The following is a 13,743-nucleotide window of genomic DNA, read 5'->3' on the forward strand; positions in this document are numbered from 1 at the left end:
TGATGGTAGGGACCACACCTTACTCACCTCTGCAGCCTCAGAGATACTCAATAAAAGTTTCTTGAATTGTCCTAGTCCAATCTCAGCATCCAAGCTTGAGGCCCTTTCCTGAGGGAATATTCAAGGAAAAGCCCTTGAGAAGGATTTTATGTTGGAGATGAGAACTGTATCCAAAGGTACATGTCCAGAGAATGGGTGTGAAATTCACAAGCCCCTGCCTGTTGTCCTGCAAAAGTCTGATCAAGAAGAAAAGCAGTTGTCAGTTGGAACTATGGGCTGTCCTGAGACTTCAGGGGGATCCCCAGAAGGTGACTGGCACAAGCTGGACTCTCCCGTAGGCTTAGGGAGGTCTCTGCTTCCATTAGCTGATGTGAAACAGCACCTCCAGGGGAAAGGATGCTTCTGGCCAGGCCACAGGCCCCTTCCCGCCCCAGCCTCAGAAATGGACAGGCTTTCCTCACTTCTTGCTAAGCTTGTGTACTTTCTTCTCTGGACTGTGCTACCAAATTGGCCCAATTTGACGGAATGAACCAGTCATTTGGCTCTGTGAATGTTGGGCTGTTGGCCAGTTTAGGGTCTGCTTGATCATGTCCTCAAGTGTAGTTTGAGAAAATGGAAGCAGGCACATAAGTAGCAGGATTTGAATCAACTTAGTGTGTTGGATTGAGAGGGAGACCCTTCCATCTTAAATTCATCCTGGCCCATCCTTCCCTGAGATGATAGTAAGTTTTAGGTGAGGGCTTATCTATGTGTGCTATGCCAGGACAGGGGTGGAGGTGGGTTGTTAGTAGGGAGGGGCAGTATAGTGCCCTGGAAACCACTTGGGTTTTGGACTTGGGCAGGACTGGTTCCACACTCAGCTTACTGACCGTATGACCTTGAGAAGTCACTGGTTTCTTTGAACCATAATTTACTTACATGTAAAACTGAAAAAGAGTGCCTCCCTTACAGAGTTGTCACGAGGATTAGAGATAATGGGTGAAAAAACATCAGATATGGTGTTTGATAGGTGCTCAATAAATGGCAGCTATCATTGTAATGATCACAGTTCTCTCTTTGGAGGTACCAGTGATAATGGTAATTGTATTGATTTGCCATTGGTAGTGGTGAAACAAAGCATGGTGTTAATTGCATCTTTCCAGAAACAAAGAAACATGACAATAGATGTACACTTTTAAAACTTGTCTATAGTGACTTTCATTTATTCATATGCTTACATATGGGTTCCTCTTCCTGTAGAATCAGTTTGGAGTGTAGGTATTTTTCACATTATTGATGTTGTGTATCATATTTGGTTCTCAGAAGTTATGTGTAACTTCAGAGTTATGTGATGCTTTTCAGAAAGTATATTACTCATGATCTTGAACCCTTTGGTATGTTTAAGGTTAGCTATGTAATTTTGAGTCTTATTAATGAATAGTAGGGTTTGGCCTGCATTTTCTCTTTGGCAAAACCCATATATTTTTTTTCCCCTTAATTGCTCACATATTGCTGGAAGTTAAATAGCTGGAAGCTTTTGACAATTAGTTGTTTGTCATTTGAACGCTAGCCCTTAAGGCTTTGAAAATTCTGTGATCTGTTCCAAGAGGTTTGGTGATTTCTACTCCCTTTAATTACATTGCGTGTGATAGGCATAATCGCTTGCATGCATAATAGCTTTTTCTTGCGATATAGTGAAAAATTTTGAGTGTATTTGAAGTAGTATCAGGGATCTTCATTTAAGTTAAAATCCAACTGATTTAATGTTAACATTTGCAGAAAATTCAGTTGCGTCGGCAGTCAAATGACCTGTGTTCAGCGAAATTTACACTTGAACCACAGTATCAGTTATATTACGACTTACTTCTCTACCAGCAGCCCACAGGTTTCTTTCAATGTATATTATAAAATGCAGCCAGGTTTCAGATGTATCTTAAAACTATGCATCTTAAAATAGAGGAAATGTAGTATCTTACTATTATGATGACTTTAAGTGTCTGTGGCTGGGCCCAGGCAGCTTGCTTGTTGGAAGTTTGAAAGTATGGGTTCTGCGGCCAGAATAACTGAATTCAATCCTGGCTCCACTACTTTAACAAGCTGAGTGATCTTGGGCCAGTTATTCATCTCCTACCAGAATGTATACACCGTGTATAGTCAGGAATTTTGACTATCTTATGCTTGCTTCTAGAGTGGTGTCAGGTCCATGGTAGATACCAAAAAATATTTGTTGAAGGAGTGAATAAAAGAACCTAAGTCTTAGTTTTCTCATCTGTGAAGGCGGGTAATGACAGTATCTATCTTATAGAGCTCTTCTGAGGATGAAATGAGGTGATACATGTAACCATTGACTGGGGCCTTTCTCAAGGGGAAGCTCTTCCCGGGTCCCATATTGGTCTGGGTGGTTGGCGTGACCTGCGGCTCTGTGCCAGGCAGGAGCTGAGGTGGTAGCTGTCTCTGGGTCGCCAGCACCCCCAGCACCATCTGGGCCTCTCTGAGGGCTCAGGTGCTGTTCTTCCTCCAAGAGCACTTGCTTTTGCCCACGACTCATCCCCTTCACTACGCTCAAGCTCCTTGAGGGCTGTGAGGGTACCTTAGCCATCTCTGTGTCACGCACAGTCCTGACACAGAGCCCTGGGAGGCACTAGGAGGTGCTCAGCAGACGTTCCCTGAGGGAGTGAAGAGGCAGACTGGGGCTGGGCTCTGCCCTGAGCCAGCTGATATTATGGGGATAATTTTAATATTTTTCCAGAGAATAAGGAGAAATGTGGGAACTAGAGGTCGGAGGGAGGCATGGATCTTTGCCATTTTCTCTCCTGTTTTTCCTCCGTGTGGTTTTTGTTTTAAAATTCCTGTTGTTTGAGAGAGGACAAGTGGATGTGGTAGGAATCACAAAATCACTAGTTCTTTGGTTAGGACTTTCCTCCCCTCTCCCCTGCTTACCCCTGCCCAGTGAGAGGGAAAACACAGAGAAGCAAGCCCCTCCCAGGCACCCGATTCTTTCCTATGGGAGGTGTCGCAGGGTTAGAGCTAACCCTGTGAGCAGAAAGCCTGTTTTTTGCATACGCTTTGAGACACGAAGTTCAGCTGTCACCATGGGCAGCCTCATTGACCCAGGGGCAGGATAAGCAACCTTCCAGGACAAACACACTGCAAGGAGAAGAGATATGACTCCTGCGTTCTACTGCAGTTTTGCCACCGAGTTGCTGGTTATTGGACTTTTCGGAATCTTTGCTTTCCTAGCTGGTAAATATCTTTCTACTTCTCAAGAATTCCATGCCTTCTTATGAAACACTATTGAGGCTTCTCAGAGTAAGAACTAACGGGGAAATGGCCACATGTTAGATACAGGTCAGGAGGGAATTGGTTGAGTTTCTTCAAAAAATTAAATTAGTGCCAAGTATGTGTTATAATGAGAAGAACAGGTTAGTTTCTCTCTGCATGATCACATTTTTATGTACTTTTATCTCCTAAAACTCTCATCAGGGGACAAATTCTGATATTTTATCTCCTGGAAGGGATTGGACCTTCTCTCCTGGGATCATTAGTGTTGCAGGCTCTCCTGTCTGAATGCCTAGCCTCTCCCGCCAGCACCGGTGGTCGGTCTGGGGTGTGGGCAGGAGCTCCTCAGCCGGTAGGCTGGGCTTCAGTGCTTGCTGCTGAGGCATCATCCAGCGCCCAAAGAAGTACATCCCGTGCTTAGGCCGAGCTGTTGGCAGCCCTGCCACACTCTGAGGTCAGCATTCGAGTTGCCAAATCCTCAGCCTGCAGACAATGATGTGGCCTGGGCCCCTGAGTCAGTGTTACCCTTCTTACTGCTCTCCTTTGGAGAGCACAGTTCAGTAAGTGCCTATGACGGGCGGGAGTACCACCACGCTAGGACCAAAAATCTATCTTGGCTGCTCACTGTGACTATTTCACACATCGTTGAAAAAAAGCTCGGAGTAAGTGAGCTTGGAGTAAGCTCAGAGACATGAGCAAATGCAAAGTGCACGGTTCAACTTTGTACAAAGTGCAACACCCACAAAGCCAGCACCCAGATCAAGGAACAGAGCTCCAGGCCTTTCCTCCCAGTCACTGCCCCCCATCCCGAGACGCCAAGCTACTATTCTGACTTCTCAGTAGATCAGTTTTGCCAGTTTTTGAACTCTGTATAAATGGAATCCTGGTGTGTGCATGCTTTTGTGCCTGACTTCTTTTACCCAGCATACTGTTTTGCATATCATTTCTAATGCATACAACGGCTCTCAAGGCCATTTGGAGAGGAGGAGACTAAGGCTTATTGACAATAGACAGCTCTGTGATTTGAAGGTGACTGTATCTGCCACCCAGGCCCCTGGTCTTTATTAATGAACCCCCACCCCGATGGGGAGACCCTTACTCATTACTGTTCAAGAGCTTGTTGGGAGTTCCCTGGTGGCCTAGTGGTTAGGACTCTGGGCTTTCACTGCCATGGCCCGGGTTGAATCCCTGGTTGGGATCCCGTGAGCTGTTGGACCTTTCCCCTTGCCAGTGGGCTCCCCCCTTTACTCAGTGTGCGGGAACATCTGGCTTGGCTGTCTCAGTGACTTAGGGGGTGGGGTAGAAGGATCAGGTTCATCTGGTATTTTCTGGCCAAGGCTTGTGCTTATGTTGGAGGTGTGACCCGGGACGATGAAATCCAATTTCCTCCATCTCCTTTCCACATAGCAACCTCGTAGCACTCAAGAAATTGGTTCTGGAACATGAAGCGGTGAGGAAATGATGCTATTTCTTTGTCTAAAAGTGAAACCCTAAGCGTGCCGTGTGGGCAGCCAATTATTTCATCGTGGGGCCCATGAAAAGTATTTTCATCTGAGTAGAGATCACCCTGTCTCATGATTGAGGCCACAGGGTCTCTGCTTAGATTTTACAGACCAGGGGTTGACACAGTTTTCCTTTAAAGGGCCAGACAGTAAATATTTTAGGCTTTTGTGGGCCACAGAGTCTCAGTTCAGCTCTGCTGTTGAAGTGTGAAAGCCGCCATAGATGATTTGTCATGAGTGAGTGTGGCTGTGTTCCAGGGAACTTTTATTTACAAAAACAGGTGCATGTGGCCTGTTGGCTGAGGTTTGCCAGCTGGGTAGCTGCTGAGAATAATGGGTAAGAGCCTGAGCCCTGGAGATGGGCTTGTGTGGGCCCAGCCCTGCTGCTTTCTGCCTCTGGACTTGGATGAGTCAGTCAATAAGGGGCAGGAGTGTCTACTCAGTGGCCGTCAGGAGAGTCCATGGTTACAGTGTCTCTGGGGAGTGTGGCTCAGGGCCTGACACAGCATGGACATGAACTGCTGCTGCTGCTACCTGTTGCCCCTTTGCCTTGGCCAGTCCTTTGATGGCAGGGGCCGTTAGGAGCGATTTTAGGCACATAGGCTAGTTGGAAGTTTATTTGCTTATTTTCCAGCATGACGTCTAAATGAAAAAAATATGCGGCCTTCTCTAGCTGCTGAGAAGGTCACCGTTGCTGCCGAGTGCTGTGGCTTTCACAGCTGAGTAGGTAAACAGTGCAACTGAGTGGAACCAGTTAGACAAGTCAAGCCAAAAATAAAGATAAGGTTAAATATCAACGTCATTAGACTCAGCCTGCTTTGCAGCTTTTATAGCAAAGACTAAGCTGGTTGACAGGGAAGGGCGTGATCAGTAAATCCTACCTACTCAAGGCCTTGCAGTTCATTCTTCATGAAAGCTTTCTCAACCAGTCACCTGGCATTGTGCTCAGCGACAGGAAGTGCAGAGACAGAGCTGGTATACTTCTCACCCTGCAAGAGTTACAGTCCAGTAAAGGGAAGTGGAAGGAAGTGTGGGTAACCACAGTGCAGGGCAGAACAGAACCATGGCTGCTCACCTCCTAACGCAGCAAAAGCAAGGAGTCTCCAGCATCCTTTGGTCTGTGGCCTGGCTCTGCCCTCCTACCAAGATACCAACCTCTGCTTCCCCAGTCCTGCTGTCTGTTCCAGCCTGCTTACGTGCTTATTCTGAACTCATTTGTCCATTCATTCATTAAAACATATTTGAGTGTGTGTTATGCGCCAGCAAGTAAGACAAGGTCCCTGTTTCAGGGATCTTAAGGGCTACTTGAAGAAACACACAACTGTTTACAAAATAATGTGATAAGGGTGAGACACATAGCTCTGTGACAGTTAATAATTTAAAAAAAATGAACTAGACAGGGAGAATTTCCATGGTGTGTGTGTGTGTCTGTTTGTACACATATAGGTTATTTTATATAGAAATAGTAGCAAACTATACATACATACTGCTCCTTCCCTTCTGTTCCATTCCACTCATCTCTCTTCCCTTCCCTTCCCTTTCTGACGGATTCCTTCCTGATATCTTGTTCAATCTGAGTATGCTTAGCCTGACTTAAGTATATGTTTAGGAAATAGGGCCAAAGCATTATTAACATATCAATACACACAAAAATATAGTTAGGGTAAGAAAAATTGGAGGGTTTTTACCCACCCCGGGAGATATAGCTTTCAACTTTGAATTTTGAAATTGTAAATTTTGTTGTAGGATTGAGATCAAATCGAGAAATTAATTGAGAACAATCAACGCTATACCACGCGGGAGATAGCTGACATAGCTCAAAATATCCAAATCAAGCGCTGAAAATCATTTACACCAGTTTGGTTGTGTCCTTTTCTTCTCCCTTCCACTTTTTATTTTGAAAAATTCCAAACCTATACTAAAGTTGGAAAGAATGAACATTCATATACTCTTTACCTAGATTCACCACTTGTTAACGTTGTGCTTCACTTGCTTTCTCTTTCTCTCTCTCTCTATTTAATATTTTATTTTGCTGAACCATTTGACAGTAAATTGCAGACATCATGACACTTTACCCCTAAGTATTTTAGCTTGCACCTCCTAAGAACAAGGAAATTCCCTTTTCTAGCCATAAACCATTATCATACCAAAGAAATATCTAGTCAGCATTCAAATTTCCTAACAGTCTCAGAAAAAGTCTTTCATGGTTGTTTCTTTTTAATCCATGATTCAAACAAGGATCATGCCTCCCGTTTAGTTCTCATGTCTCTAAATCCCCTTAATCTAGAACTATCTCCCTGCCTTTTTTTTTTTTTAAGTGGTTTTCATAATGCTAACAGTTTCAAAGAATCCAGGACACCTGTGTTGTAGAGTGTCCCACACATGGAGTTGTCTGATTGTTTCCTCACTATAAGATTCAGGTTAAACATTTTAGAAAGAATACTACCTAGGGGATGCTGATTCCCTCTCATTAAATCACATTCAGGAATGCATTGGGTTGGCCAAAAGGTTCGTTCGGTTTTTTCCATAAGATGGCTCTAGTAGCACTTAGTTTTTTGTTTTTCTTAAGATTTATTATTTATTTATTTTTAAAATTTATTTTTGGCTGCATCGGGTCTTGGTTGTGGCACATGGCATGTTTGTTGAGGCATGCGGGATCTTTCATTGCAGCACGTGGGCTCTTTGCTGCGGCGCGTGGGCTTCTCTCTAGTTGTGGCATGTGGGTTTTTTTCTCTCTCTTTAGTTGTGGCACACGGGCTCCAAGGTGCGTGGGCTCTGTAGTTGTAGCGTTCGGGCTCCAGAGCATGTGGGCTCTGTAGTTTGTGGCACGCAGGCTCTCCAGTTGAGGCGCACAAACTCAGTAGTTGTGACACGCAGGCTTAGTTGCCCTGCAGCATGTGGAATCTTAGTTCCCTGACCAGGGATCGAACCCACATTCCCTGCATTGGAAGGTGGATTCTTTACCACTGGACCACCAGGGAAGTCCCACTTAGTTGTCTTTAACTTCATTTGAAACAATTTTGTTAGATTGTATTGTGACAGCTGTCATATTTGCATGCATTAAAAAAAAGAAGACATCAAAATTGGTGAATTTTTGTGTAGCCATTTTAATATTGAAGATGGAAGGAGAAAAGCAACATTTTCAGCATATTATGCTTTCTTATTTCAAGGAAGGTAAAAACCAACTGAAACGCAAAAAAAAGGTTTGTGCAGCGTATGGAGAAGGTGCTATGACTGATCGAACATGTCAAAAGTGGTTTGTGAAGTTTTGTGCTGGAGATTTCTCGCTGGGTGATGCTCCACGGTTGGGTAGACCAGTTGAAGTTGATAGCGATCAAATTGAGACATTAATTGAGAACAATCAACGTTGTATTACGTGGGAGAGAGCTGACTTATTCAAATACCCAAATCAAGTGTTGAAAATCATTTGCCTGAGCTTGGTTGTGTTCATCGCTTTGATGTTTGGGTTCCACATAAATTAAGCGAAAAAAACCTTCTTGACCACATTTCTGCATGTGATTCTCCACTCCAATGTAATGAAAACGTTCTGTTTTTAAAGCAAATTGTGATAGGCAATAAAAAGTGGATACTGTACAATAATGTGGAATGGAAATGATCGTGGGGCAAGTGAAATGAACCACCACCAACCACACCAAAGGCCGGTCATCATCCAAAGAAGGTGATGTTGTGTATATGGTGGGATTGGAAGGGAGTCCTCTATTATGAGCTCCTTCCGGAAAACCAAACAATTAATTCTCACAAGTATGCTCCCAATTAGACCAACTGAAAGCAGCATTCAACGAAAAGCCTCCAGAATCAGTCAACAGAAAATGCATAATCTTCCATCAGGATAATGCAAGACCACATGTTTCTTTGATGACAAGGCAGAAACTGTTACAGCTTGGCTGGGAAGTTCTGATTCATCAGACATATTCACCAGACAGTGCGTCTTCGGATTTCCATTTATTTAGGTCTTTACAAAATTCTCTTAATGGAAAAAAATTCAATTTCCTGGAAGACTGTGAAAGGCACCTGGGACAGTTCTTTGCTCAAAAAGATACAAAGTTTTGGGAAGATGCAATTATGAAGTTGCCTGAAAAATGTCAGAAGGTAGTGGAACAAAACGGTGAATATGTTGTTCAATAAAGTTATTGGTGAAAATGAAAAATGTGTCTTTTATTTTTACTTAAAAACCGAAGGCACTTTTTGGCTAACACAATAATATAAATTTGTCCTATTTATTAGTGGTGCTGACTTTGACCACTTGTTAAAGGTGGTATCTGTCAGATATACCCGTTTGAAGCACCCCCACTCTCCCCATGTAATGAATAAGTAATCTGTCAGGTGACACTTTGAGAACCGTGAATATCTTTTTTCCCAACAACTTTTCACCCAATGATTTCAGCATCTATGGACTTCTTTGCTGAATCAGTTATTACATTGGTGGTTGCAAAACAATGTTTTTCTTATTCTGTCATCCCTTTTACCTTATTAGAAGACATTTTTCTGGGAAGAGCAGCCCTTCCCACACTTTTTAAAGTGTCCTTACGGACTCATGGACTCTTTTTTTATTTTTTGGGTTATGATTCATTACTATCTTTTTCTTTTAACTAAAAGTATTTTAAATTGAGGTACGATTTACACCCAGTGAAATGTATAGATGTTAAGTGTAAAATTAGATTCATTTTGACAAATGCCTATGCTTACATAGCTCCTGCCCTATCAAGATAAAGAACATATCCATTACCAGAAGAAGTTTCCTTTGGCCCCTTCCCAGTCAGCGCAGAACTGATTTCTTCATTCTTCTTTTTGATGTTTAAATTGTCCCAGACGTCGGCAATGAAAAAGCGCCATCTAGCTCGCTCTGTGTCTGTTCGTCGTGTCCCCCTTAAACTTTGAGCACTTTCTTGCTTTCTGGCGCAAGAAAGTGTTTTGTCTTATTACCACTTGTTATTGTTATTATTGTTTTTTAAGAGCTGAAAATATCCCATGGTATCGATACTAGTTTAATAATTTCTCCGCTAGTGGATTTTGGATTGTTTCCTTTTTTATCCTGTTACAAAAACGCTGCAGCAAACATCTTGGAACACATATTCTTGCACCACTTTTGTGAATGTTTTTGTTGACTAGCGCTCTAGAAGTGATATTTCTAGGTCAAAGATATGCACATTTGAATTTTTGATTGATATTGCCAAATTCTTCCTTCCCTTCTTAAGCCGCGTTAGTTAAGTTTCCATTAACAGTGGTGGTTTCCTCGCTGTCTTACCAACACTGAAGTTTATGTGTCTCTGTGTATATGGTGGTGCAGAGTTTGAATTTGAACTTAACCTTGAGTAAGGCAAACATCCAAACCATAGATTCCCCTTTTTGCTTCGAAGCCCCATTTTGATTTGTATAGAAATGAAATCTCTCCTCAAAGGAGAGGTTTGACCCAAGGAGAAATTTTTGCCATTTTCTGTCATTCAGTGTCACATTCACCATTACAGCCAGCTTTTGCAGAGGATATCTTTATTGTTTTTATTCTGCATTAAATGAACATGGGAGATAGATGAAGAGACGGGGGTGTGTGATGGGGATGCTGATATTGCCCCCAGGGCTTCTGGTCCTCTTAGACAGTCTTTGTAAAATTTGGTTCAGTTACTGCTCTGTATTTCTACCCTGAGGTAACTATTGGAATTGATTTTTGTTTTGCGATGAACATTGATGATTCTGTGTTTGGGGTAGCAGGTTTTTCTTAGCGTACCTGTGTGTGTGTGTGTGTGTGTGTGTGTGAGAGAGAGAGCACTCTCTGACGTCAGATAGTAGAGACTTTGTGCTTTTGTTTTATTTTAAGTATTAAATTTAAAGGTGTTTACATTAGCCTAAACACTTTTGTGGATGACTTGTAACTTTTCTTTCTTTTTTCAGGTTGAGGAAGTTGTTTGAAAGCTGTTTAAAGTTAATGCCTCTTTGCAAAAGTTACCTATGTTGATTTTCCTTACAGGTATTTGAAGCTGTGATTTCATGGATCAATTACGAGAAAGAAACCCGTTTAGAGCACATGGCAAAGCTGATGGAACACGTCCGTCTCCCTCTCTTACCGAGGGATTACCTTGTCCAGGTGAGTGCTATGTGAAGAACCAAGCGCTCCCCTGCTCACCCAGGCCTCCTAGGAGTAGCAGTGGGCAACCCCGGTTGTATGGAGTGGTGAGTTTCCTGGGTCCTTTCTGTGGAGTGAGGGCACCAACCCACTGGGTTCAGTGTGAGGCATGGTAGTGTAAGGTTTAAGAGCATAGGTTTGAGAATGAGACACTAAGGTTTAGTTCCTCCTCTTCTACTTCTTAGCTTTAAGCCTCAGTTTCTTTTTCTCTAGAAGGGAAATTATACTAGAGCCCAGCAGGGTTGTTGTGAGGACCAAAGGAGCTGTAAGGATGCGGTTCAGGTGTTAGCATGGAGCTGGGGATGACACATGTTCAACAGAAGTTATTAGCTGTTTTTGTTGTACAGAACTGAAGCAAGAAGGGTCATTTCCATCATGTTTCTATGTTCCCTTCTTGCCTTCGTGTTAGGCAACTTGGGGCCCAATTCAGGACTGTAAAAACCAGCTCTTCGCAAGTGCCTGGAATACATACTGCTTCCTCTAAAACATGGTGCCACACATTTTCTCATTGAATCCTTGTAACAACCCTGTGAGCAGAGGTTAAAATCCCCTTTTTACAAATGTGGGCTTTGAGGCTTATGGAGGTTGGGATTTATCTGGAGTCACCAGCTAGTAAGTGGCAGGGTTAGGATTCAAATCCAAGTCTGTCTGGCTCTAGACCACCCACCTTTCCTAAGCAGGCGCCACCTTTAATACTTTCTCTTCAGTTTGTATATTTTACATGACTTAACTTTGTAGTGTCAGTGGCATTAGATGTTTTCCAGGCAGGCAGAGGATAAAACTTAAATAGACAAATAACAAGTGCCAAGGCAGTAGGCCAGCCCTCAGCCGTCCTCAAGAAGTCCCTGGGAGGAATGGCAGATGTGAAGCCGGGGTAAGAGTAGGTTCAGCAGCCCAGCAGCTGAGCTCCGTCACTTCTTGACCGTAAGACACTGGGCGAATCCTCAGCCTTGCTAAGCCTCTGTCTTCTCATCTGGTGAAAATAGCCCCTGCCCTTATAAGGTCATTTGGGGATAGAATGAGATAAACCATGTAAAGCCTACAACCCTGTGTTCAGTGATGTCTCTATGGTCTTCACGACCACTGCTACCGTTGGTAGTAGCGGGAATGAGTATCCTTACCAGCACTTATAGTCTTCATCTTGTGGTGCTGTTGATCACAGGCCTCAGGAGTCAGTGGAATGGTCTCTGAATCTCTGAACCTCAGCCCTCTTCTCAGGGGCCGGGGCGTATATTCTCAAGCCTTCATACATGTCCTGCGTTTTACACTTTGGATGGTACCACTGCCACCTGGTGGCCGCACATCCTTCGTGTAGGAGAGGCCCCCTCAGCAGAGGCACCGAACCCACCTGAGCTCCCCGTGTCAGAGCCAAACCTCCCACTATCCTGAGTGGGGCCTGACCACTGGTGAAGGCGGACACCTGGCCTCCAGCGCAGTCTCACTTTCACAAGGAGGAAGGGCGGCTTGTGGACTTGGGTTCCGAAGAAAGCTAAAGGGGCTTCAGATACCCCTGCGCACAACCTCCGTCAGGTACCCACAATGGAAATTTAATGAAGACTTTAGGAAATAGTTCCTGGGTTATTAGGGCAAGGTCAGGTTTAGATCTGGAGAAGGAGGAGCTCAGAGACAATGTGCATGAGAACTGTTGTGTGGGACTTTTTTTTTTTTTTTTCAGAACACCTCTGGAAGGAGATGTTTCATTAACACTCATTTTCTCCAATAAAGATGTTAAAAAACAACAACAACCCCCTCCCTCCAAAAAACCATTCATTTGACCTTGAAACGTCAAACTAGTCTAACCACTGGGGATGGCTGATGGTAGAGGAGGAGGCTGCGAGGAAGGAAAGCTCTGGGAAGACCTGTACCAACACTGACTTCTGGGGGAGTTGTTTTGTTGTTGTTGTTTTCTTTTAATAGCTAACCTTTATTAGGCTTTTATTAAATATTTACAAATATTGTGCCAAGTGTATAACATGCCATATCTTATTTAAAAATTTGTCCTTGTGATAAAATATGTACAATATAAACTTCATCATGGTAACCATTTTAAGTGTACAGTTCAGTGGCATTAATTGCATTCACTGTGCTGTACAACCATACCCATTTCTAAAACTTTTTCATCATCCCAAATTGAAACTCTGTACCCATGAAGTACTAACTCTCTCAGGGAGCTTTTCATTCAAGCCGAATGAGTTCTTTGGGAGAAGTAGCTACTCATGCATTTTTCCTTCTTCCCGAGCTTTTAAAGAGATCCTCTCCCACCCTTTTTCATTTTTAACTGACCCCAAACGTTTATGATTTGTCCCTACCTGCCTCAATCCCTCAGTAGGAGGGAAAAAAACCTTCCAAGAAAACGGAGTGTCCCTGGGGATAGTCTGTGGGGAAGGAGGTGTCCAGAGATAACAGAGGCGCCCTCACTGATCCTTCTTTTCCTGCCATCTCCAACACTACCCAGCAGGTGATGGCCCTGGCCGCATTCCCATTCCTAGTTACAGGTGGGTGACCCAGGAGCGGCTCAGCCAGGCCTGTGCATGACAGCTCGAGGACTGAGATAATTGAGGTGGGGAGGCCCTTCTCATTCTCTGACTGGACCTGAGGGCCTCTGGGTCAGAACCCTTGTCTTGTGCATCATTTTCTCCCCGGGGTCCAGCACTGAGCTGCCCAGCCAGGAGACATTCAATCACCGTTAGCTGCTGAATGGAATTGACCTTGCCAACAGCTCCCAAACACTCCAGCAAAGAAGACATGAAGTAGCCTCTGAAGACCACACTACCCCTTACAGTTATGCCACGTAGCAATCTGACCTGTGCCCAAGGGTGGAGATTTGAGAGTCAGAGTACCAGC

At 43.8% G+C, this 13,743-nt stretch overlaps 1 protein-coding gene across 1 annotated transcript in view; it reads left to right on the top strand.

Annotated features, from left to right (window-relative positions):
• Positions 1 to 13,743, top strand: part of KLHL3 (kelch like family member 3) — a 109,555-nt gene that overhangs the window by 63,014 nt on the left and 32,798 nt on the right. The window contains exon 7 of the mRNA XM_027096729.1: positions 10,744 to 10,860. Within this exon, the coding sequence (XP_026952530.1) occupies positions 10,744 to 10,860 (117 nt within the window). The remainder of the gene's footprint in view (positions 1 to 10,743; positions 10,861 to 13,743) is intronic.

The sequence above is a fragment of the Aethalodelphis obliquidens genome, unplaced genomic scaffold (assembly GCF_003676395.1).
Source record: "Aethalodelphis obliquidens isolate GAN/ISIS:26980383/991018 unplaced genomic scaffold, ASM367639v1 scaffold4, whole genome shotgun sequence".
NCBI lineage: Eukaryota > Metazoa > Chordata > Mammalia > Artiodactyla > Delphinidae > Aethalodelphis > Aethalodelphis obliquidens.